The 23,992-nt window shown below is 45.4% G+C and overlaps 1 protein-coding gene across 4 annotated transcripts in view; it reads left to right on the plus strand.

The window, feature by feature from the left end:
- SEC31B (SEC31 homolog B, COPII coat complex component) overlaps positions 1-23,825 on the plus strand; it is a 33,072-nt gene extending 9,247 nt beyond the window's left edge. For 3 of the 4 annotated variants that reach the window (XM_083844711.1, XM_083844713.1, XM_083844712.1), the window contains 19 exons: positions 1,630-1,791; positions 3,730-3,882; positions 4,635-4,865; positions 6,394-6,468; positions 7,070-7,153; positions 8,099-8,207; positions 8,623-8,801; positions 9,469-9,595; positions 10,704-10,849; positions 11,481-11,654; positions 12,270-12,458; positions 13,300-13,510; positions 13,914-14,240; positions 14,908-14,946; positions 17,809-17,861; positions 19,102-19,248; positions 19,677-19,793; positions 21,148-21,219; positions 21,976-23,825. In XM_083844711.1, coding sequence (XP_083700837.1) covers positions 1,630-1,791; positions 3,730-3,882; positions 4,635-4,865; positions 6,394-6,468; positions 7,070-7,153; positions 8,099-8,207; positions 8,623-8,801; positions 9,469-9,595; positions 10,704-10,849; positions 11,481-11,654; positions 12,270-12,458; positions 13,300-13,510; positions 13,914-14,240; positions 14,908-14,946; positions 17,809-17,861; positions 19,102-19,248; positions 19,677-19,793; positions 21,148-21,219; positions 21,976-22,155 — 2,775 coding nt within the window. In that variant the 3' untranslated portion in view covers positions 22,156-23,825. The remainder of the gene's footprint in view (positions 1-1,629; positions 1,792-3,729; positions 3,883-4,634; positions 4,866-6,393; positions 6,469-7,069; positions 7,154-8,098; positions 8,208-8,622; positions 8,802-9,468; positions 9,596-10,703; positions 10,850-11,480; positions 11,655-12,269; positions 12,459-13,299; positions 13,511-13,913; positions 14,241-14,907; positions 14,947-17,808; positions 17,862-19,101; positions 19,249-19,676; positions 19,794-21,147; positions 21,220-21,975) is intronic. The other variant, XM_083844714.1, reaches the window with a different exon arrangement.
- Positions 23,826-23,992: the final 167 nt, after the last annotated feature.

Genomic DNA, 23,992 nt, shown 5'->3' on the forward strand with positions numbered 1-23,992 from the left:
GGGAGGGAAACTTGAATGAGAATGAGGATCATTTGTTAGAGTCAGTGAGAGGAGAACAATATAAAATGCCTGCAAACTTTATTTGTAGTACAGTGTTTTCACATATAGTTGCTTACATAGTCACGTATCTCAAAGTTACCATCTTTGAAATACTTAAATATCACAATGGTTTTAAACATTTTAAATGGGACAATGTAAAAATTTCTCTGCACACCTACTTGTTCAATTACGAGTTCCTGTATAAAACTGAATTTTGAACTTTGAACAAATTTCACTGTGTTGATCTTGATAGCACAGGAAAGGTACTCTTACCATACAGAGCAAAGTCCAGCGGTGAGTCCCAGGCTGGATTCATCTTATGGGGCAATTTGCTTAGCTGACCACCTTTGCCTTGGAGACAAAAAAGAAAATAAATTAAACTATTTTTATAAAAGACATGAAATGCTGTTGTGGTTTCAGGGGATTTGAAGCTCACTGTGTACAAATGTGTAGTGGTTGGAAGAGAATCAGACTCTGAAATGTTCCTGATGTCTGATTTTTACTAAAGCCTTTTCACTATATTTTAGAGGAAGAATTTAGAAGCCAAATTTACTGCAGCTGGTTTATCTTTATGCATGCTGATGTAGATTTGCAGAGTTCAAATTCAAGTTGGGCATCTATGCAGTTATTGTTTTTAGGAGGTTTTCTTGACTTAGTGCCAATGTTTAGAAAATTTTCAAGTGATACAAGACTTAGGAGAGTTTTCAATAGTAACAAAAGGGCATTTACAATGCTGATCTGGTAATTTGGGGGGAATAGTTGGTTTGGTTTGGAGGAGATTTTCTTTTGGGGACGATTATTTGTTAAACTGCTTAAAAATAAATACATACGTTTTATTAGAAGTAAACGCAAGATTTTATACCTAGGAATAGAGAGCGGATCATGTTCTCACACAGAATGAAGCAGTGATTCTGTGTGCTGGAAAGCATTGTGCCTGTTAGGCATAAAGCAAATCTATTCGTTTTACAAACTGGAGGCTCAAAGTCAAGGTTGTGTTAGTGAGTTGCCCCAAATCAGACAAAAAGTCTGTGACTGGCCATGAATTGAACTTCAGATTTTTGAGTGCTTGACTTGTTGTCTGCAATATCCTTCATAGTTTGTCTGCAGCTATTACAGCCCTCTTTTTTCATTCTACTTCTTTTCTGTAGGCTTTTATTTTCCCTGTCAAATGTGTTCTTCTAGACTATCCTTTCTGTTTACACATTCTTGATCGTGACACCTTCTTGCCTATTGGCTTCTGGTTTTCTTGCATTGTTTTCTGGTGTGTCTCCCGTGGTTAACAGCAGGTGCGACAATGCTGTTGCACTCTGATACAGTAGTACTAAGAAAGCAGAACAAAATCCCAATGTAACAAGTCAGTTTTGCTCTACAATTAGAACCCTATTGTTCAGCAGCTTTCTGGGGCCTTCTGTTGTTTGGGCTCTGTGCATTACAACTCTGTTGCAAATGTATCCTTCAAGCTAAAATATAAGACTTGTATACAATGGTGGTATGTAAATAAGTCTAACACGCTTGTTGTGGGCAAGTAATTTGGGGAAAGCAGAGGGCTATTCTTATATTGTGTGCTTCTGTCTTCTCTTTTTGTGATAGATGGTTTATGAGTTACCTATTCAGAGTCAGTGGTGCTTTGATGTCCAGTGGTGTCCTAGGAATCCTTCAGTCTTCTCTGCTGCCACTTTTGATGGATGGATCAACATTTATTCTGTTATGGGTGGGAGCTTAGAAGCTCAGCAGAAGACACAGGCTGACAAGGTAAAGTCCCGTGAATGTATTTTGTCTTGAGGGATTGGCAGTTACTCTCCTGACTTCTGAGAGCATTAGAAGCACACCATTGTAACAGTATGATTTTTAAGGAATGCAGTCAGTCACGTCCACTGGGACATATAGCTGTATGGTACGGGAATCAGAAGCTGCCTGTTTTGAGGATTTAATACCCACCTAGACACAAATGGACTGTGTTGCCTTCTGACAAAGAAGTATCTCAGTGTGTCTAGTAAAATTCATTAGTGTGTAAAGAAAACAAAGATCAAATATAGTTTTGATGTTATATATATGTATATATATAATGATTATTATTGCTAGAATAAAAATAAAGCAGCACAACTGTTAGAGCAACAAGCTTGTCACTAGGTTAAAATTAAATACATTGATACGAATTAATACAGAACATTATTCTTTATTAGTTCATAAGAGAATTTCTAAAAGTGGCTTATAAGCCACAGTTAGCAACTCTCCTTAAGTCAATTAACTATAACATGGAGCAGGTTAATGTTTTGATACTGAAACCCGTTATTTAGACATTGAATTGATGGGCAAACTCTGAACGAATTAAAAATCAGTAGCCTGAAATTTTATTTTTAATCTGGTGTCTAGTCTTTCAATTCCCACCCTCTCTCCCAGCCAACAAATTCATTGCAATACAGGTTTTAAGAGAATACCTATGAGCTGGATTAATTTTATTTATATAGTCATTTACAGCTGATTGAGTTCAGTTTCATAGGATTTGCAAGAAGCAAAGAATACTTTACAAAGCAACAGCAGTAGGAGATTAAGGATTTATTTAACCCATGGCAAACTTTCTTTCTGTGCATTTTCCATGTGCATGCATCACACTTCCTACTATTCTCCAATTGTGAAGTGTGGGTAGCATAACTCATAGATGAACAAAAGTAGGAGATTATGATAGTTATGGAGGCTGGAAGTTCATGACTAAGAGGTGGTATTTTTCCTCTGGATTCCATGGTATCAGGGCAGAAACTCTGAAGACCTGGAGGTTGATGGTACTAGTACCTTGTTAGTTTTGTGGTGTGGTTGGCTTGTTTGTTTTAAGGTTTAGGATGATTAATCTATAAGTTTAGGCTGTTCCCTCAGGAAATACTTTTTCTTTGGAATTAGTTTCACGTTTTGACTTAAAAGACAAAACGTGTAGGTCTTGCATGGGATCCTTTGTTTGGCAACCTTAGCTAGCCCAGCCTTGTGTTGCTTCCTTTCAGGTATGTGAGTCAGAGGTCTTTTGGAGCTATGCCATGTGATCCTGTCAAGCTTGAACAGGGTTATCCTTGGCTAACACCAAATCTATGCCAATGATGTTAAAAATAAAGAATGCTTGTGAACAGCATTGTATATATGCTCACCAACTCCCTAAACATCAGAAATCCAGATCAGAGGCTACTTCTGACATACTCTTGTCTAGGCAATAAAGTCTGAAGAGGTTATTTCACCACCCTCACTAAAGTCCTATAAAAGCTTGAGACAGTCCTTAAAACTAACTAATTTGAAAGATTCAAGCAACAGAAAAGGAGTCAGCATTCCTTTATGAGCAATACAAGAAATAAGTTGACAACTTTTGACCATATTTTGTCACTGTCTTGCATAAAACAAGTCATTTTGTAATTCCTGTTTTTATGAGTTGAGTGCTAAGCCAAGCAGTATTTGTTAGGGATTTTTTGCCTTGCTAAGGAAACTTGCTTGAAAGTCTCTCAAGGTGAAGTTTTCTTGAGAAATCATTTCTAGGACTGTTTAGAAATTCCGTTTATCTTACATTGGACTTGGTAATACTTCAGGAAGAGATGCTGTAATAGTCTCTTTCTTCATCAGCATGGTGCGTAACTATTAGCAGTATTTTTTTGTACTTGCTCCATACAGACCAGAATTGAATTGTATCTTATCGCTTTCTCCATCTGATTCTAGATCTCCTCCTCCTTCAACAACCTGGATCCCTTTGGCACAGGACAGATCCTTCCTCCTTTGCAGGTGCCTGAGCAAGTAGCTCAGACCACTTTGATTCCACCATTAAAAAAGCCACCAAAGTGGATTCGCAGACCTGTGGGCGTTTCATTTGCAGTAAGTGAATAGAACATACTTAGCTGAAAATGCAATAGACTGTGTCTTCTAGTAATGCAGTCCCTTTCTTTCTCTGTGAAAACTTGTGATCTTCCTGCTGCTAGTTGTTTTAGTGCCTGTTTAAGGCACTGTGTGGTTTCCCATATAGGGGAGCTTTTTTGCTCAACATTCAGGTACATTTCCAACATGAAAGAGTCCTGTAGCAGAGAATGCGAGGTTATAAGAAGGAGTTAACAGAGCTAAGAAAGACTCATACTGTCCTTATAGGCTGTGGCATACATTTCCATTCTCCTGTCTTTCTCCTCTCTATCCAAGTATTTAATTTTCTTCCCCTCTCTCCTCTTAGATCAAAACTCTGGATTTTTCTTTTAGCCTGTCTTTACTTGTTTTCTGTCCGTCTAGTACATGCTATTTGCATGATGGCTTTCATCGTTGCAGCCTGCCTCTCCATGTCAGAAAAGAACAAACAGTTCCAAATTGTACTTTTTCCTCCGCCTTTCTGGCATTTGTAATTGGCTGTGCCTGACAGCACATACACAAGTGTCTTCATTATCAGTGGGAACTACGGCTTCTTCAGCTTGAAGGGCTTCTGATGGGAACTCCCTCTGTGTTCCTGCTATCTATGCAAGTGAAACTTTGGGTTCCTTGTGATCACAGCTGGAGTTTGAGTCTGCCTTGCTAAATGAAGAGCTAAGAGAGGTGTTTTTACCTTTTTTATAAAAATATTTACTTTGTCTCTTTTTCTTTCTCAGTTTGGAGGAAAACTGATTACCTTTGGTCTTACCAAAGCTCCTGGGCAGCAAATGCAGCAGACTTACCCACACCAGGTTTTCATCAGTCAAGTCACTACTGAAACTGAATTCCTGCTCCGATCCAGAGAACTGCAGATGGCTCTGCAGTCAGGAAATCTCCTTGATTACTGCAAGGGCAAGATCCAGACAGCCAAGTTGCAGTTTGATGAGAACCTATGGAACTTCTTGAAGGTAGAATGACTGTGGGTGGAGCACAGAGGTTATTTCTTCCACATTCCTTCAGTGAAATTTGCTGGTTATGCTCCTCTCTAGTCTTTTATATTCCTGTTCTTTAAGATATAAAATCAAACTGAATTGGCTAGTTAATTACTTGTCTAAAAGAAATTTTGGCAGTTGAGGTTTTGTAGGTTGCATTATTTTCCCATAGGAATGGTCTTTTCAGTGGATTGGTTTGGGCTTCCTGTCAAGATGCTAAACAGAATTTTCTCGTCTCGACCCAAGTCCGAGTTATATCTACTACCCGTGGGGTTCTACCATTACTATTTCTCAAGGCAAAGTCCAGATGGGTAATGATATTCCCCAGTAATGAGGCAAAGATCTGTGGCAGCATGAGGACTGCCTGTAGCACTACATAGGATGATGGTTTCATTGGCAATTTCTTACTTATGAAAGAGTTTGGTGGTGAGGAGAGCCTCTCTTTCTAGAGAGGCTGGGCTTATCCTTGGTAGTTTTTTTTATAGACACTCACAGGCAGCCTGCTTGTCTTTGTGGAAATACTGTGATCTTTTCCATAGCATAACATTTGGATGGAGAATCTGGGCTCTTGAACAGGGGGGGCAGTTGCTGTTTAGGTGGTAACAAGAGTCTTTGTCGCAAGGGTCTTTCCAACAATGTCCTCATCAGCATTGGATGAGATACCTCAAACCGTCATTCTGCCGAATTCTTATAATTCGGAATGCCCGTGGTCCTATGAGACAATTCCAGGACAGGCAAGACCCACTGCTATTAATTTTCTTAAACTACAAACAAAACGCCTTAATTCTGTACAAAAGATGCGTGATGTCCTGTGTGAACATTCCTGCATCTGCAGGAACAGTTTCTACCAACTGTTTACAAGTGTCTTATCTATGTGCAGATTGTTCAGTTCTATAGTAGGAACTGCCTGGAAGACTTAATGAAACAGCCAGGTTCTCCTTGCAAGACATTAATCACTCATTAAAGCATACAAGTAGTGTATATGAAGCAGGCTGTGTACAGCTTGTGGGCAACTCTGGGACTGTCTGAAATCCCCATCCAGAGACCTTCTGTAACAACTAGTTAACTACATTTTTTTGTGTGAAGCCAGCTAGCAGTTCAGGCAACCACTCAGTTTCATCAAGAGTCAGATCAGTCCATTGACTCTGCACAGAGATTAGCCTAGCAAATCCTGGACCATCCAGAGAATTAATGACCAAGTGTACTAAATATGCACAAAGGCATAGCCCTGACTCTTGGTTGCAACTAACTGTAACTATATGAAGCCCTGACTCTTGGTTGCACCTAACTGTAACTATATGATAGAACTTGAATTTCACCCTTTTTATCACCTTAAATTCTATAGACTTATGGTATTCACTGGGTGTACTTGTCATAGTTGAGTTCTTTATTTATAAGCTGAGCTATAGACTTTGCTGCTAGAAGTAGCCAGCCATTGGCAGTGTGTAGACGTCTCGGATTTTACACATTTTCCTTGCCTTTTTCTTTGTCCTTTGTGACTCAGGTGAACCTGGAGCAGGAATCCAGGACTAAACTCCTCAAGCTGCTGGGCTACAGTAAAGAGGATCTGCAAAAAAAGGTAAGGGAGTCTTTCAATACAGAGAAACCTTTACAGGACTAAAGCTGCTGCAGGAAGGTTGTAGGGTCACTGCTGGAACTGAGTGAGTGCTCTCGCAGCACACAAAGAACCAAAATGTATGAAATTTCAGCTGAGGGGCACCTGAAGTCCCCATTAAAAAGTGAATGTGGGAACTTGTAAGAGTATAACAGTAGCTTCACTGGATCAGACCAAAGGGATCTTGAGCCCTGTTATCTTACTGCCAGTCACTGGTGCTCAAAGGAGCATATAACAGCAGCACAGTTGTGAGAGCTGCTTCTAGTATTCAGCTCTCTGCATCTCAGAGTTCCTCAGCCAGAAAGAAGATGACAAATGAAGGCAGTCTGGCATAGTGCTGTTGGAACTGCAGGGGGTGACTCTTGCAGCACCACGGGCAATGCTCTGAAAAGGATAAATGACCTCTGCTGGGTGGCCAGCGAGGAATAGGGAGAGGTGGAACTTTTCAAACAGGTGAAAGAGCCAGGGGAGTTGTCTGGGACTTGTCAGTCACTTGGTGGCTTTGCTACTCATGCATTTAATGTTAACAGGGGCTTCACCCAGTGAATGTCTGTTACTTTTCTAGATCGCCTCATGTTTGAGCAATGGGATCCCAGATAAACAGCCCCTTCCTGAGGCCGATGAGGCAAACACTGCACAGTCAGATCAGGTATGTCCTGTACATCTTGCCAGTCTTGGAGAGCAGCGGAGGGCAGAATGAACAGGAAGGTTTAATTCCAACCACAAGTTGTTGGGCTCAATGCAGGAATCGCAGAGGGCAGTTCACAGGCCTGTCTGACCCTCACAGGGTCAGACTAAGCGATCATAGTGGTCCCTTCTGGCTTTAAAACAAATCAGCGAATGATGAAGACGGACTCCCGGCTGTTAACCCTGCAAGAAGGCTTGCTTCACCAGTGCTGATTTCTTCAGTGATAGACTTAGCCTCAGCCCAGCTTAACTTCATGCTACAGTTCTGGATTTCCTCTGTGAAGCTTCCGCTGTGGTATTTCTTTTGCATTTCTTTCCTTTTCACCTCTATCCTTTGAAATGTATTTTCATGATTTCGGGATGTCCAGCTTCACATGCCTTCCGAGGCCTGGTTCAGCATCTTCTGTAATTTTGTTCTTCTAAGGAATCTAAAGCTGCTATTCTCAAATTAGTAATCTTCACAAGCCTTAAACACTTGTTGAAGTATTCTAGTAGTAACACTTGTATCATGCATTCCCATCAAGCACCAAGCATGTCTGTGATCCTGCCTATTAATTACAGGTATCCCTTGTTGGGCTTGTCCCTGCTCCATGCAAAATTGTACAGCTTGCTGGCAGTTGAGTAGACGAATGCTGGCCAGCAATACTGTTGTCATTGCTTGTCTTACACTATCAAGTCTCCTAAGCTTTGTCAATAGCCACATTTCTCTTGTTGCTACCTCGGTGAAACTGTGCATGTTGGTAGTGCATTGACAGGAGGCATGAAGGATTTCCAAATTGAAATCAGATTTATATGAGCATTGTCAACCAAATGAAGAGCAGCCCCACCCCACCCTGTAAACCGTTAAACTGTTTTGGGCAGAATCTGTGTTCAATGAATAAAGTAACCTCTTGCACTTTTTGCACAGCTTTTGATAAATACCAGTGATGATGTAGCTGCTGTTTCCTCCTCTTCAGCCTTTTTTGACAACCTCATCCCACAGAATATGAGCGCATTGGAGATTCCTGTCACAGAAGGTATACTATATGAAGGTTTTTTTTCTGCTGTCTTTAGATAATGGGAGGAGGGTAAACCACAAAATTCTCTAGGGACCAGGAAGAATTTGGTCCACTCCAGCAGATGGATACCTTTAAAACACATGATGCACCCTACTGTCATGCAACATCTCTCAGCATTGTGCAAAAAAATACTTTTCACAGATAAGAGACCTGTTAAAAGTGGAAGAGAATTGTCTAGATGATGGAAGAGTTACTGTCAAGTCGGTGGGTCTGTTTGTTTGTTTAACTGCAAAACCTGATTTGTGTTTCCAGATCTTCCTTTAGCTGGACTTCCATATGTTTTATTGTTTTTTACTGTCTGCTCTTTAAAATGCATGATCAATGCATCTGGATGGTGCCCCTGTGGGTTGACTCTGCTTTCTCACCTCTGTAGATACAGATGGACTCATCAGCCAAGCTCTTTTGTTGGGGAACTTTGAGGGTGCGGTGGAGCTGTGCATGCGGGCAGAGCGCTTTGCTGACGCCATCGTCTTAGCTATAGCTGGTGGGGAGAATCTCCTAAAGGAGACCCAGAAGCGCTACTTTGCCAAGCGGAAGACAAAACTCTCCCTGGTTAGTGACAGTTTTGTTTACCCACTGAGCAGGGGAAGGTGTGTAATACCATGGCAGATGTTTGTCTGAATATATATGGAAATGCTTTGGCAAGAAGTGGAATGTCAGCAGAATCTGTTTATCTCCTCTTGGCTAGACATTTACTCTGATCTCTCGATAGTTTTATGACATTGTCTTGTTACCCACCTAGAACGTCTGTTCTCTGTTCCTTTCTTTTCATTTACCAGTTTCTGCCTCAGCTCCCCATGCCTGTAACCTGTTGAGCGTATTTCCCCTTTGCTCCCCTAGCCCAGCTAGGAGAGTCCTGGCTTATTAATAGCCTAATGGGATTGGAAAAGGCATAACAAGGGTTGCCAAAGTCCAGCACTGTATTCCCAATCATCAGTACTAGCTGCTCTGAAACAGGGCATGCAGATCTTTAGTCTTGCCTAGTGTGAATGCTTTCATCTTCGTGCTTTGTTGGGCTTTTCTCTTTCTTTGGAGGCATCAGGTATCAATTTCTGTTAACACTGGAGTGCTGGGATTGGTGGAACTTAATGTGCAGTGAGGTGGTTGCTGCATACTGGGAAGTGTGTCTGGAAGTGAGCTGTCCCTGTGAATACACTTGTTTGAGCAGTCAGTATATCTTAGTTTTCAGTCACTGACAGGCCTTCTTTTTTCCTCACAGCTGCTGTCCTCCGTTGTGCAGCAGAAGTGGCAAGATATCGTTTGCACGTGTGATCTACAGAGCTGGAAGGAGGCACTGGCCATCTTGTTAACATACGCAAAGCATGAGGACTATACCCAGCTCTGTGGTATGCAGTGTTGCTATCTTTTGATAAGATATTCCTTAGGGGAGGGCGTTTCTGGACTGCTTACCCTAAGAAGCAGACACATTTGAGGAAGGAAAGCACTTCTTACTCATTACAGCTAGCTGGAAGTCTTAAGTGTGGACTGTTAAGTTAGAAGAATGAATTATGTACACTGTAGCTGACAGTTAGGGTTTAAAATGATACGTGCTGGTATTTCCTGTCACCTCAATCCATAACTTGGAAAAAAAAACAGAACAGGCAACAGGCTGAGTTACTAAGAGCGTCATATTTATTATTTTATTCTGCAGAGACAGGGATTTCCTTGACAGTAGAAGGTCAGGTGGCTTCACTCCATCTGGAAGGGGTTTTTCTGTCCAGCAGGTTCCCCTCCCCTTTAAGCTCAGAGATGGGTTAATGACTGACAGCTTCAGTAGTTTTCTCAAGCCTGTTAAAAGCCAAACATGCTCAGCAGCGGGTTGTTCTGATAAGGTAAAGTTAAGGGGCAATCTAGTGACTGAACCTGAAGAAATGTTACTTAGCTGGCAACTAGCACCTGGCTGACAGGAATGGCTAAGCTCTGTTGGAGAAGTGCCAGCACTTCATATGAGTAAGGTGACATAACTTGAAATGCAAGAAAACAGGCCATCTAGTACAGACCAAAGTATAGGGCAGGAAAGTTGCCCTGGCAGTGGCGATAGTGAGATAGCTGCAGGTCACGCTTATCTCCTAGCTTTTGCTGAACATTGATAACTACCAGATTACTTATGGTCTCTGATACTGGACACAACTGTTGCTGGGAGATATCCACACCTTACTGGAAAAAGAGCATTGGAGATTTTGCTAATTTAATCTGTTATTTTTAAGGGTTTTCCCTTTTATAGCTCAGATATACAGCAATTGATAGATGTATAAGAAATGACTTCTCTTTTCAAACCAATTGACTTTGGTATTCCTTAATGATGCCAATTTTTCTTTGTTAACCCAGAATTAGGTTCAGATCAAAAGCTGGCAACATCTTTTCATGCCAAGCCAGAGTAAGAGAGGAGCCTTGGTGTTTATGAGCTCTTCAAAAACTAAGTGTTAAATGTTGGCTGTGTTTCTTCCTTTGTAGACATGCTGGGTGCCCGCCTAGAGTCAGAGGGAGATGCAGCCCTGTCCAATGATGCCTGCCTCTGCTATATCTCATCAGGAAATGTGGAGAGGTTGGTGGAATGCTGGGTAAAAAACCATGAGACTTCGTCACCCCTTGCCCTGCAGGTACAGGTGCTATGATGTTGGTTTGACTTCTCTCTAGGCCAGTCTGGTAACCCTAATCTGTTTGCATCATCACATCAAGTGCGGAGTAGCTGGCTTCCAAAAGAAGTAGCTGGCTCCTCCCAGTCATCAGCCAGCAATGCATATATCGTTGTATAGATACAACCATTACTTTGATTTCCAGGAGTTGGAGGAGCTTTGAATAACTGAAAACATTCTCGTCTGTTTGTCAGCAGTAGTAGTTTTTTCTAGTGAATTTCTTCTGGTATGGTTTTAATCCTTTCTCTTCCAAGCTGATATCTCATAACTCCTAGAGTTACAGGAATAATTTCTCAGTAAAAAGATCACAGCTGATTGGAACTTCCTTGTGGTTTCTGATTTTCTTTTTTCCCTTACTGTAAAAGTAGCTGTGTCAGGATTTGTGTTCTGGATACTGTTTTTCTCCATAAAGTGCACCTGAAGAAATGGTCATCAGTGGTAATGTCTGGTGCCAAACGGAGTAATTTCTGTTCATGTTGGACCTGATTTCAGCTGAAAGGGAAGAGCCATCTGGCATTGTCTCAGTGTGAAATGGGCCAGTAAAGCAAACCAGATTCTGAATGGTCCATTTCTCCCCCTCCCCCTGCCTGTTCAGGATCTCGTGGAGAAGGTGATGGTGCTGAGCAGGTCCATTGAGATGCTCCGAGGCACAGCAGGACCAGCGCCAGGACCTGTATTGGCAGAGCGAATCACCCAGTATGCCAGTCTCCTGGCATCACAAGGATGCTTGGCAGCCGCAATGGATTACCTACCCAACAGCTCTAAAGAGGTAAGTGAGAAACAGGTTGTTGTGTGAAAGGTTACTCTAAGGGGAAAAATGATACTTTCCACAAGAGAGCTTTGGGTTTTGGCTTGCATCAGGACTTAGGGTTTTACCTTCATTATGGTAACTTGAGAGCAGAGGTTCGTTTTTTTTTGTCTAAGACCATGGCATTTGACATCGTTTGTTTGTTTCTTTGTAGTGCCTTTGATTTGGGGAAAAGGAAGGAAACTAAAAAAAAATGTAATAAGGTTCCTGGAGAGCACTCTTGGGAAGTAGCTTTCCGGGGAAGCTGTGTCTATTTCTGATACTAGGTGGTAAAAGGGAATGGGGAGGCCAGCTTGTAGTTTGAAGCAAATCTGTCCAGTGGTCAAATGAGAGTGGGGGTTGGGGAGAGAACACCCTAAAGATTGTGAGAAGGATCAGGGAGACCTCATCTGTGAGGGAATAAGTCCCAGAATTTGTCACTTGCAGGTTTTTTGTTTTCCTGGTGGTTACTGTAGAAATGGCTAGCTTTGCAGGCTGATGCTCGGTGCTTTGGATCAGGGTCTGCTTTGAATACCACCCCAGTAGCTTCCATTTGAGGCTCTAAAGGCACTTTTCCTAACGCATAGTTTGTTTTAGCTCCTGATCGAACAGCTCCGAGACCGTCTCTTCCACGCTCAAGGAGGGAACGTGGGTGATCAGCAGCCACCCCCTTTCCCCTACACTCGTGTCAATGTAGGTGTCATTAAACAAACATCTCCAGCAGCCAAGAGGGGTTCCACCCCTGAAGGAGTGGCCCGCAAAACAGGTCCCAAACATCCAGAGAAGGTAGGCCTTAAATTCAAGTGCTCATGGCTTGGGGAGAGGGAGGAAGGCTGCTGGGTTGGCGAAGGCATGTGAAGTAATATGAGATGGTGCAGACTGCAGGCGTTGAGGATCTCATCAGTGATATTCTTCCCTGAAGCAAACACAAGCTCTTTGATAATGCACAAGTGGGTTGTATGGCTTCTTTTCGCAAAGTCCTGACCCACATCTAGTCACTGAGGGAGACTGCTACAAGTGCAGTGATCCACTGCAACTTCTAATGGAGTCTGAGATCTTACATACTGAGGGAAAAGAGGGCTGTCATTCACTCTCCTGTGCCACCTCACCCTCAGATGTCAGTAGAATTAGTGCAGTATGGCTTCGTCTCAGTTCCTTGCTCAAGAAAACTGTTTTCAAGAAGTTTTGCATCCAGTTTCCTTTACTTCATTATTTCTTCATTATTTCCTCTGGTTTTGCTTCCAGGAAGTGACTATGTGGAAGTTGGTTCCTGAGGGCAAATCCTTGTGAAAGCCTGGGAATACTCTGAAGAGTGTGTTTCCCAGCTTCTAGAGTAAGCTATGTGGTGGGAAAGGAAGAGAGGGTCATCAAGTCTTGTGCCAGCAGAGAAGGAAGCACCCAGACTTGTGCTCTTTGCCTTCTCCTGCCAAACACAGTGATGGTTTGAGGAAGGTCCTTTGTGCTCCAGGTAGCAGTCAGGCCTTTGATCCAGTCCATCCAGAGCACTAACAGAAGCAGCAGCATCTCTTGCCTGAGAAGTGACAGGGATAGAAAGTACATCTGTTCTATGTATGTGTCCTATATGACTCCTTTAGCCATTTCAAAGTCCTTTGTTTTGTAACTGCAGCCCAGCTATCAGTCACTTACCCCTTCGGCACCTCCTCAACCTTCAGTGCCTTCCCTCTTCGCGCCTCAGCCAGTGTCAGCGTTGTCCGTGACACCTCATCATGCTGCCGCCCCCCAGGCCAGCGCTGGTCTGCAAACAGGAGTCTATTCCAGAGGGCCCCCGTACCCACAGTACAACTTGGGCATGGTTCCAGCGACAGCTTCAGGGCCAGGTAAGCATTGTCTGATAGTTGTGTCTGTTCTCCAGGTGTTCTGTAGACTTTCATAGATCAAAACCTTCAGCAGAGATGGCTGCTTTACCTCTTTCTCACGGGTCTGTTGTACTTAAAAAGAACAAGTCAGCTGTCAGAGAAGCTTCTCAGCACTTCTGGCATACCTAGTTCTAGTAACTGTTGCTGCACTGCCACTGTTGTTAAGCATATATAGGGATCCAGGAGCCACTGCTAACTTTCTGGCAGGGTTTTGCTGATGTAGCCTGGGTTATGGGGGATACGCTTGGCATGGATACACTGGGGCATGGCTTGGAGAAGGGAAGACTTACTAGGATGAAGGAGAGCACCAGGAGTAGATTGAACACGGAATGAGTGATGCTGATGCACTTTTTCTTTCTTGTAGCTCTGTCACAGTCTCAGCCATACAGCCCAGCGGCAGCCAGACCTGGTGGTCCTGTTTCCTTCCCCAGCCAGCCTCCTCTGTCAGGACAGTCCATGCCCATGACATCTCCTGGTGTTCTACCACCTGGACCTGCCCTCTTCACTCCAGCCTCGGTCCCATCGTCTCAGCTTCCTGCAGCTTCTCCTTTCCCTGTGGCAAGCCAGTCTCCTCTAGGTTTCTCTTCAGCACCGTTCAGCTGCCCCATGAACATGGGTTACCCTCAGGGTGGTCCTGGAGCTCCATCTACTAAGCCCCTGCCAGCAGCCAGCCTTCCTCCTCCTCCCACAGGTAAGTACTGCTTGGGTGACTTGCGTGACCCAGACACTCCTGGAGGCAGTTTGCGGTACATAATGGACACGGGCCTTCTGAGCTCTGGTCTGTTGCCTTAAAGGCTAGATGTGGGATTCTCTGAGGCTACCCTTACAGGCTCATTGTGCTGAGGCTTGCTGTGGTGGTGGAATACAGCATTGATGACAGTTTCAGTCAGGCTGTTCGGCTTCTCTGTCCCCCATGTTGTGGTTACAAGATGCTGTCTCTTCAGGTTCCCAGTGCAGCCTTGAGTCATCATTCACTCCAGAGGCATCTGGTCTGACTGAAAGGGTGGTAGTTCCTGGGGAATTATTGGTGGAAGGCTTGTTGATCTTATCCTTGCTTATGTAACTTAAATGAAAAGTACATTTGAAATGCTGAGGTAGCAAGGCGGTGGTTCTTTGTCCATAGGATGCCCCTTGCCTAGCTTCAAGATAAAATTCCTGTGTGCTGTGCTCTGATTCTCCTCATTGTTTCCTGTTGCCATAAAATGTTTGCCAGGGAATCTCTTCTGGTTTCCTCTCTACAGTGTACTAAGGCTGTGCAAGTTCCTTCCGAAAAGCTATCAGGGATAGTAGTCCAGGAATATTACTTGCTGAGTAAAAGCTGTTGGTGATGATGACTCCCACCCTGCCTTGATTTTCAGGTTTCTTCCCTTGGCTAGATCCCCGCATGGATCATGCAGGTAGTACACAGAGAAGCCCCCAGAGCTGTGGGGGAGGCAATGTTGCTGCTTCCAGTGAAATGTGGGGTGTGTGCATGTTTAGTATGCATGCATGCATGCCTGCTCGTTGCTGTTTGTTGTTTCCTTGCATGTCTGGAGAGCTGTGCAACTAGGGTAGTGGATATACTTGTCCTGAGGACTAGTGACAGTTGAGGATATTGCAAGTGAAATGAAAACACTGTGCTATTACCGATGAGTTTGGGTACAGAAGACAGAGACTTCTTCCTTCTCTACTTGCCTCCAGTCCTGGAAGGATTAGAGTATTCTCAGTCTCTGTGTCCCTTTGCACAGCTGCTGGGCCAGCAGGATAGGGGAGCAGCCCCTGCTCCTTTCTTGCTTCTCTAGACAAGGAACAAGCCAGTGGCTGTAACGCATCTCATGTTTTTTCCCTGTTACACTCCCAGCCTTGTGCATGGCTTTACTTGTGCTTGTGCTCTCCCCAGGTAGGCTGGAAGAGGTGAGGCTCCCACATGGGCAGTGATGGAACAGTTTCCCAAGCAGAATCTGGGGGCTCTGTTCCAAGGGGAAATAGAAAGTCCTCTTGGCTTTTGTTACAGGACAAGGTTTGAGTGTCAATCTCCATCTTCTGGGGAGAAGTTGGACTGTAGAGCTTTTCAGACTGGTGCTTCGTACTGATGTATCTCCTTGGGGTTCACTGATGGCAGAAAATAGGCATCTGCCAGTCTGTGCTGTCAGTGGGTAAGGCTTGATGTCTTAGTGGGGTGGCTCTGCACAGTGGCTGCTTGTGCCAAAGACCATCTGCCAGGCACAAAGTAGTATCCAGGGAGGCTCAGCTTTGTTTAGGAAATCTGAATACTGGGTACCCACTTCTACCACCTAGCAAGCCGCACTGTGTAGAGTAGGACTCCAGAAAGGGAGTTGTCCATTCAGCAGGGAAACAAAAGGCCTCAATGCTTGTTAAAGCATATTCCAAGGCAAGGATATCAAACACTTCCTCAGGCTGAAGATGCCCTGTGGGAATGCACTGCTGGGAAGTTTGCTTCTCCTGGCAACGTTTAGCCTCAGTTAGTTTTCTTGGGGAGTATATGGCGTGCCTGGATCAGCAGTGCAGATAGGCTTCCCTGAGAGTGCTTTCCTGCCTGCTATTGCCCTGGTTTTGATGGGTACTGGTTTTAGCCTGGAAAGGGACTGTAGGATCACTCAATCTAGCCAGACTTACTTCCTTTGGAAACTCCTGAACGTGAGCTCGTGGAGAAATTCTCACTAGCTCAGTGAAGAGAGATCTTTGCTTGTAGAAATCCCATGCTCTCGGTGAGCATCAAGGGCAGGGTGAAGGACAGTAACGTGTTGGCTGATCTCCTGTCTGGCTAGGATAATCCCTGACTTCATCTTGTGACAGTTGTATTTTTTCTAGGACAGGCATTGCTGGAGACTGCTGCTATGGAGTGTTCTTTTCAGGGTTGCTGAGAAATTGTCTTTCACAAGTAGTAGAGGCAAGATAGCCAGGGTTTTATCCCACCAAAATGCAGCAAGTTCCTGTTGTCTCGTGTCTGATGATTAAGTGCCTGGCTTAAAGACTATAATTTAAATAGCTGTTTCCTGTGAGGATTCAAAGTGCCACTGGGCTGGAATAGTGCCAGGGACTGCTAGGCCACAAGCTCGGTGGGGGCCAGCAGAGTTCTAGGGCACAGAATCCCCAAGCTAGAAATAAGTGCCAACTTAATTAAACTACTGATCCAAACTCATCAGAGAGTGAGTCTTGAAATCATGGGAAAAGGGAGGGCAAAAAGAGGCTGCCAGAGTTTTAATAATAAAGGTAATTAAAGTAATGAAGCACCTTTTGCATCTTTCCCCTGTGATTTTTAAAGCTCAGTTGAGGATCAGTGGCTCATTAAGCGTGGCACTGAGCTCCAGCAATTTTGATATTGCCCCATAGAATTATGCCACTTTCTCACAGGTTCTTCCCATCTTGTGGGCCTGAGGTTATTAATACTGGTGTGACAAAAGAAGCACTGGGGTTTTGTCTAGAGATCCAGGTACCCTTACAAGACAGCCATAGACAAGGTAGTTGGAATTTGGCTGTAGCAAAACAAAGCGTGGTTGAAGGTCTTCTGATGTCGTGTGGTCTGATGGATTTCTAATCACCTAGTGTGGGGTTCAGGGCTAGGTACCACTGACTCTCTGCTGAGACACCCTTCTGCTCCCAAGAAATTTGCTGGCCAAGTCTGTTCCTTTCTAGGTGGGAAGCCAGCAAATGTTGGTAAGCTTTGTTTCTGGGTATCCTTTTGGAAAGGGAAAATTTCAACCCACCTCTAAAGTCTTCCCCTATCACAGTAACCTGCACCGCTGTGGACTTCCACAGTGAGGCACTCCTGTAAGTGTTCATGAGAAACCCTTTCACCTATAGAGTAGCCTTTGCTACATAACCACAGCACTAGATTCTCGGTTTGGGGAACCCCAGGAAATCCCTGATTCCACACGCAGGTCCTGACCAACGTCCAGCCCTGACTCTGAGGCTGACTTCTGCAGCCTATGCAGAATGTGGAAGTCTTCAGGTAGTTGAAGAAAAGGCTTTCTGTGTGGGTGTAAAGGTGTACCAGGACAATCTGATCAGATGTCACCTCATGAAGCCTGTGCACATATTCAGATGCTCAGAATGTCATTAAGAAAGCAAAAGGAAATCAAGAGCAGTTCTTGGGTCTGTGAGCTGAGCCTCAAATTCCTCAGCTGAAATGGTTTGAAGGTGCAGTGATGGGGGAGTTAGAGACATGGGCCCTTTGCTGATGGGAGTTCCGAACCATGAATTGCAGCTGTGGCCATCTTCTCCAAGTGTGACATCTGTGTGTTGTTCTCTCTTGACAGCTCAGGAATCTTGGACTGATCCATCTGTAAGAGGAGGCCTTCAGAAGAAAAAGGTAAGCTTTCGACTAGAATATGTGTTGGTTGTCTTTTAGCCAGGGAGCTGCATGCGAAAGATGCATTCCTGTAACTGCTCCTTGTCACACTCAGCACCTCTCATTCCATGTTGATCTGCCCAGTCCTGCACGATACGCAATACTCGGATTGCAGTCTAAATCACCTTGACTCTTTGCCATCCAAAATCACATACCATTATCCAGGGTGGCTGTTTTGTAGCATGATTATGTTGTCTGTGGTGCTGCATCTTCTCTCAGTACTTCCCAGGCTGACTACAGTCACCTGTTGCTAGAAATGCAGATTTAATCTTATCCCCTTGCCCACACACCTTTTTTGATGCAGCTTGAAAGATCGTGCTGAATTAACACCTGACTGTTGGGGGCAGCATTTCCCCTCAGCATGGTGAGACCCACAGTGAATTTCCTTAGGTGCTGAGATGGCACCTTCTGAAAGAAATTGGGACAGGTTTAGCTTTGAGCTGTGTGCCACGTTTGCCATGCTGCTCTCTACCTTGTAGTGAATGCACCGGAGGACCTGTAAGCTGAGCTATTTTGCAACAAATGCTCTCAGTACCCCATTTCTATTACTGCTGCCTGCTGGCAGGTGCAATGAGAAGCTTCTTTGGCACCATTCCCGCCCCCCACTCCTCTTCTTTAGCTTGGAAGAGACTTCTCGCCCTTTTTCTGGCAGCATAGCTGGGAACCTGCTTCAGGCTGTGCTCACTACAACAGGATTAGCCTCTTGTTAAAGCCATCTCCTTTTGATCTAGCCCTGTCAGAGTGAATCTATCCTGACTCTCTGGCTTAGCAGGGGCACGATGAAGTGTTTGCAAGAGGATTCTCCCCCCATGTCGTGGGATTTTCTTCAACACTTGCTCTGTTGGACACTTTACTGCTGCTAATCTCTACATTCAGGACTCGTGCCGTCGCAGAGCCAAGGCGGCTTTCTGAGGACCAGTGCTTTCAGGGGCAACGGATCTCTTTGATTGAACAATTCCAGAGGGGTTTTCTTGCTGTTGCTTTGGCTGTTCATCTAGGATGCAAGAGGAAGGGCCCCATGCTCTTGAGTCCGGGGGCTTGAAAGAACAGGGATGTGTTACACATCTTGAGAACTGGGCTCTCTGCAAGTTAGAAAGGATGTTGAATTTGACTGTTGAGAGTGTAATCAACCCTTCTTCCTTGGATTTGTTTTTTTGTGTGTGATTTTTTTTTTCTTTAATCTTTCTTTTTTTGCTGACAGTTGCCTGAGAAATTTACTCCTCCAGCCCCCATCACAGCTCCAGTAATGAGCCTTCCCAGTGAGCCGCAAGGGATCCATCCTTCGCTCTCCAGGTTGCAGGAATCTGGCCAGTCACCTCCAGGAGCACCGAAGGAAGGCAGCCTGCAGGTATCCAGGGAAAGCGTGGTGTTCCCCAGCCACCAGCTCCTTGTCAAGTAGAAAAGCAACTTGGCTTTTGAGATTCTTATTGCTTGGCAGCTGCAGGGCTTATGCTTGCTCCTTTGTCCTTGTAACGTATCTCTGCCTGAGTGTTAGAGGAATAGTTAGAATTGCTGCCAGGGTGGAAAATGACACCTGGGTATGGCTGGGAGGGAGGGTGGCCAGACAGGCTGTCAGCCTGCTGAGAGTTGGGAATCCACAGGGGCCTGAAGTTGCACTGCAGTCTGAAGATGATAATATAACTCAGTGCTTCCAGGTATTTTCTGGATTTGCCAAGGGGTGAAATTCTTTCTGTTCATAGTTGCAGAAGGGGAATCTGTCTGCTCCAGCCTTTCATGCTCCTGTTGTATTCATTCAGCTGCTTCTGTCTCTGGCAGTATCACCAGCTACCTGCAGAGAGAGTTGAGAGGAAGGAGTTGCCTCCTGAGCACCAGGGGCTGAAGACCACCTTTGAAGGGCTGGTGCAACGCTGCTCTGCTATTGCCACTGATCCAGTAAGTCCTCCCTTTTCTGTCCTTTGGCTTTTTTGTCCTCACTGATGTTTGACTGCTATGTACTTTCTTCTTTGGTCACAGTAAGAGAGGGAGAGTCTTTTCCATTTAGCCAGTTAATCTCTGCCTCCTTCATTTAGGCCATAGGATTGTCCATCTCATGGGATCTGAGATGTATTCTCTAGTGTTTATCCAGTACTTCTCATTGCCTCTTTGGAACAATGGTTCTGTCCTCCTGGCTCTTTTCTCTGAGGAAAGCAGAAGGAATGACCCAGCTAATTCAGCTTCCTTTTTCACTGGCTTGATCTGCAGATGGTTTCTGCAGAGCTGGTATTGCCAGCCATCCTCAGAGCTTAAAGGGAAAGGCTGAGATATCCTGGCTGAGAGAGAAAGCCAGACGATCTTTGTGTCTGAGTCACTGAAATTTCTCCATCCCAGCTCCTGGAAGGCTGTTGGCACGTGTGCTGCATAGCATGAATGTATCAGGCCAGGCTGTGTTCAGAAGCAAAACGGTGTTTGACACATCATGTTATGTTAGGCTGTAAGGTCTTCCCAGACCTTGGGGCTACTGTGAAGCCTTCCAGGTGACTTTACTTAGTAGGTGTTGGGAAAAGCACTGAGCCCTGACTGTCAAACTACCCTGGAGTCAGACAGCTTGTGTGTAACAGTAGTTTCAGCATGTTTGCTGTGTGCATCCTGGGAGTGCAGTGTGTGTGGCAATTTCTGGGAGATAACCTAAAGGTTCCCTGCAGGGATGGAAAGACCTGTGGTTTGGGCTTAATATTCTCTAGCTCTAAGTTGACATGGAAGTTGTGTGGCTGGATTGGTACAGCAATACAATGCACCTGAGCTCCTAAGCGTGCCAGGCCTGTCCCAGCATTGCCCAGAGACAGGTATTTCTATCCACAGTATAATGATAATGTACCTGTGAGTGGATTATCCACGGTGGGACCCCAGTGTGGTCAGTCCCACCAGATCTTCAGTACTCTTGTCAGTACTCAGATCCTTTTGTTGGTGGCTGCCTGGAGTAGAAAGTATAATCCCTCCTTTCTGATAGTTGCTCTGTCCTGTAGTCTGCAAACACTGTTAAAAGGGAGAAATGTCTAGGCTGGGAGATGAGAAATGGGAAAAAATTCCTGTCTTGGGAAGAGAACATGTGCGTAAATATGTGCACAGTGAGGTCGTGGCTGGTTGTATCACAGTCTCTGGCTGTAATCTGTCTGGCAGAGGTTGTGATGCCGCTGAAATGCAAGGTGCTGTGGGAAGAATAGAGGGGAGGGCTGAGTAAGAGCAAACTGATACTGGAAGCAGTGGGTTTTAATCCCTGGCAGAGCTAGCATTGCCTATTTCACTTTAGAAAACTCGAAGAAAGCTGGAGGATGCATTGCAGCGGCTGGAAACTTTGTACGAGAAGCTCCGCGAGCAGGCGGTAAGTAGGTGCCACCATTCCCTGTGATCGAGTCCGTTTCCTGATCCCACCTCTGTACTGGGCTGTGGGCCTTGGTGTCCGCCTCAGTATTTCCAGCACATATCCTCTTAAGAAAGCTAGGGGTTGCCAAACCTTACAATGTTCCTTTAATCCAGCCTGCCTTATACATTTTTTTCCTTAACCTTGGCCCAGAGATAATGTAAGGAAAAGCTGGGGAGGTATTTGCAGGGTGCTTTTCCCCCAGGAAGTATACTGATAAATAGACAGGTTCCAGATGGGAATGGGCAGTTGTAAAGGAATGTTTTGGCGGTGGTTATTAAGTGTGAATCTAGTGTAACCTCCAGTTTGGAAAACTGAAACAGCTGATGCCAATTGCTGGAGGGTTATCAGTCAAGGGAAGAATCCTTATAACACGTATTCTTTCCCTGAGTGTCCATATTATGCCTGAACAGAGACAGGATTCTGTGTTAGATGGACCTTTGACCTCCACAAATATATCAAATATTCAGTTAATGCTGAAATGTCATTACTTAGGATCTGCATTCACTATAACCCAGCCTGGGTATTGGTTTAATGTTTGTTATGGGCTGGGAAACTGAAGGAGGGAGCAGGCTATTTCTCCTGCCAGTGCTTGGCTGTGTAGGTGCTGTGTTTCGCAAGGATTAGGTGGAGAGCAGGAGGGAAGGGTATGGAGGGAGGTGGGGGCCTGTGTAACAGTGCTGGGCATTCTGACTCATTTCTACTCCCTTCCCACAGCTCTCTCCAACCATCCTCATGGGTCTCCATGAGATTGCCCACTGCATTGAAGCTAGGAACTACCAACAGGGTCTCCTGGTTCACACCCAGGTGGTGAGCAGCAGCAGTTTCAGTGAGGTGTCCAGTTTCATGCCCATCCTGAAAGTCCTCATGACCATTGCTGGCAAGCTGAATGTATAAGGTGCGGAGCAGCTGGTGCAGTGCACAATGAGAGCTGGTGGACTCCCTCACCTGTCGATGTGCTGCAGGCTGTGGACTCTCCTTCTGACTCTGGAGAAATAAGTCTGTGCCAGCGCCTGGAACTGTGCTGAGCCAGCATGCCTGGCCCCATCTGCTCTCCAGACAGCCCACTGGACTGTGGGTCTCCTGGAGGCTGTTCTCTCCCTGCTATTCCCCCAAAGCTATTTTCCAACCCAGGGCTCTCAATTTCAGGTTTTCCAGGTTACACAGAGATTCCCCCCAGAACTGCTCTGTGTAGTCTCCTCTTCCCTGTTCCCCCAGCACAAATGGGAAACTTCCTCCTTCCCAGGTTGGCGCTGCTTTTCAGTAAGAGACAAACAGGGCTGGCACCTCGGGCTCTATTCCCTGCTGCCTCAGTGACAGCTGGGCTCCCTTGGGACCTAAGCTGTGGTGTCCCTGCCCCATTGGGCTGCAGTCAGGATCTCTCCTCTGGTTCCTCCTTTAACTTCATTCTAATCTTTGACTTACCTCTTGCCCCTCTGTTCCCATACCTGCTACAACTACGGCTTACTACAGGCCTGCTCTGGGCTAACTTTGGTTCTCTCTTTCTTCTTCACCCAGCCCTCTCTTCTAGAGGGTAAACAGGAAACCCAACTGTCCCCACGCTATCCAGTATCCCTTTTCCCCCCTTAAGCTGTAGGCTTGAGCCTCTGTTTCGGACCCAGGGCTGGTTTCACCCTTCCAGCTCCTGGGACTCTCCCATTCAGGAATGCTGACAAGTTGGGCTGCTCTGTGTGCTCCTCCCCTGAGCCAGCAGCATTGTGTGTCTGGGCTAAAAGCTGCACTGGCTGGCTGGCCTTTTTCACTTCCTTTATGCTGGCACGGTTGGCTTGTTGCCAGCTGGTGTTATCTAAAGGCTTCCTGCATTGGGATTTCTGGACAGTCTAAGGGCTTTAGAAGCAGCAGGGGTTGTACAGGTCCCTTTAAGTATCCCCTGGAGCTACCCAGACTGACCCAAACGCAAGCAGGAGGAGACAGCTCGTTGCTCCAAGTGTGGTGTGTTCATTCTGCCTATGGCGATGGGTATGTGTGAAGGTGGTTCTCAAAGGCCCCTTGGCACCATGCTGGTAGAAATGTGCTGCAGGAGGAGGCATTGTCAGGTCCCAAGGACGTGGCTGTACTGAAGCTTCTCAACACTGTGGCATTTCCTCTGGGGTAAAATAAATGAATGAAGCATATCTGTCCTGCAGAAGAAATCGGGGAAGGTAGATGGGATTTTAGGGCACATTTGTGTCTTTCCCTCTGTTCCTCCTCCCTTGTCTTCCTCTCTCACCCTCTTTCATGCTAGCTGGGCAGCGCAATCCTTGGACCCTAGCTGGGAGCGAGGCTTCTTCCCAGTGTTTGGCTGCAGCCAGCCCCTGCTTTCCTCTGCTTGCTGCTTGAGTGGTAATGCCATCGTGGGTCTGTGGTTCAGTGACTTACACCGATCAGCCTGCTCTACCATGGGACTTAGGAGGGAGGGGAATCAGAGAAGGGAGGGAGAGGGTATGTCTCATCCTCTCCTTTCCAGGTCAAAGTGCCTCCTTGTTGCTGCTGTGTTCTGTTTCTATTGCTGCACTTTGATGCACTGAAAGATTACGGAACAGTGAAATAAAAGCTGTGTTTTGTGATGCTTCCAGCTTTTTTCATAGGCTTGGGCCTAAAGGCAGTTGCCTGTCACGTCTGGTTACAGGGGGACTTCTCTCAGTCTTCAGGGCCTCCCACTGAGTTCTCAGCTCAAAAAATGATGTGGGGCAAACCAGATCACGGGCTCTGCAGGTGTGGGCAGTAAACATCC

The sequence above is a fragment of the Anser anser genome (genome assembly GCF_964211835.1).
Source record: "Anser anser genome assembly, chromosome: 7".
NCBI classification, from domain to species: Eukaryota; Metazoa; Chordata; class Aves; order Anseriformes; family Anatidae; genus Anser; species Anser anser.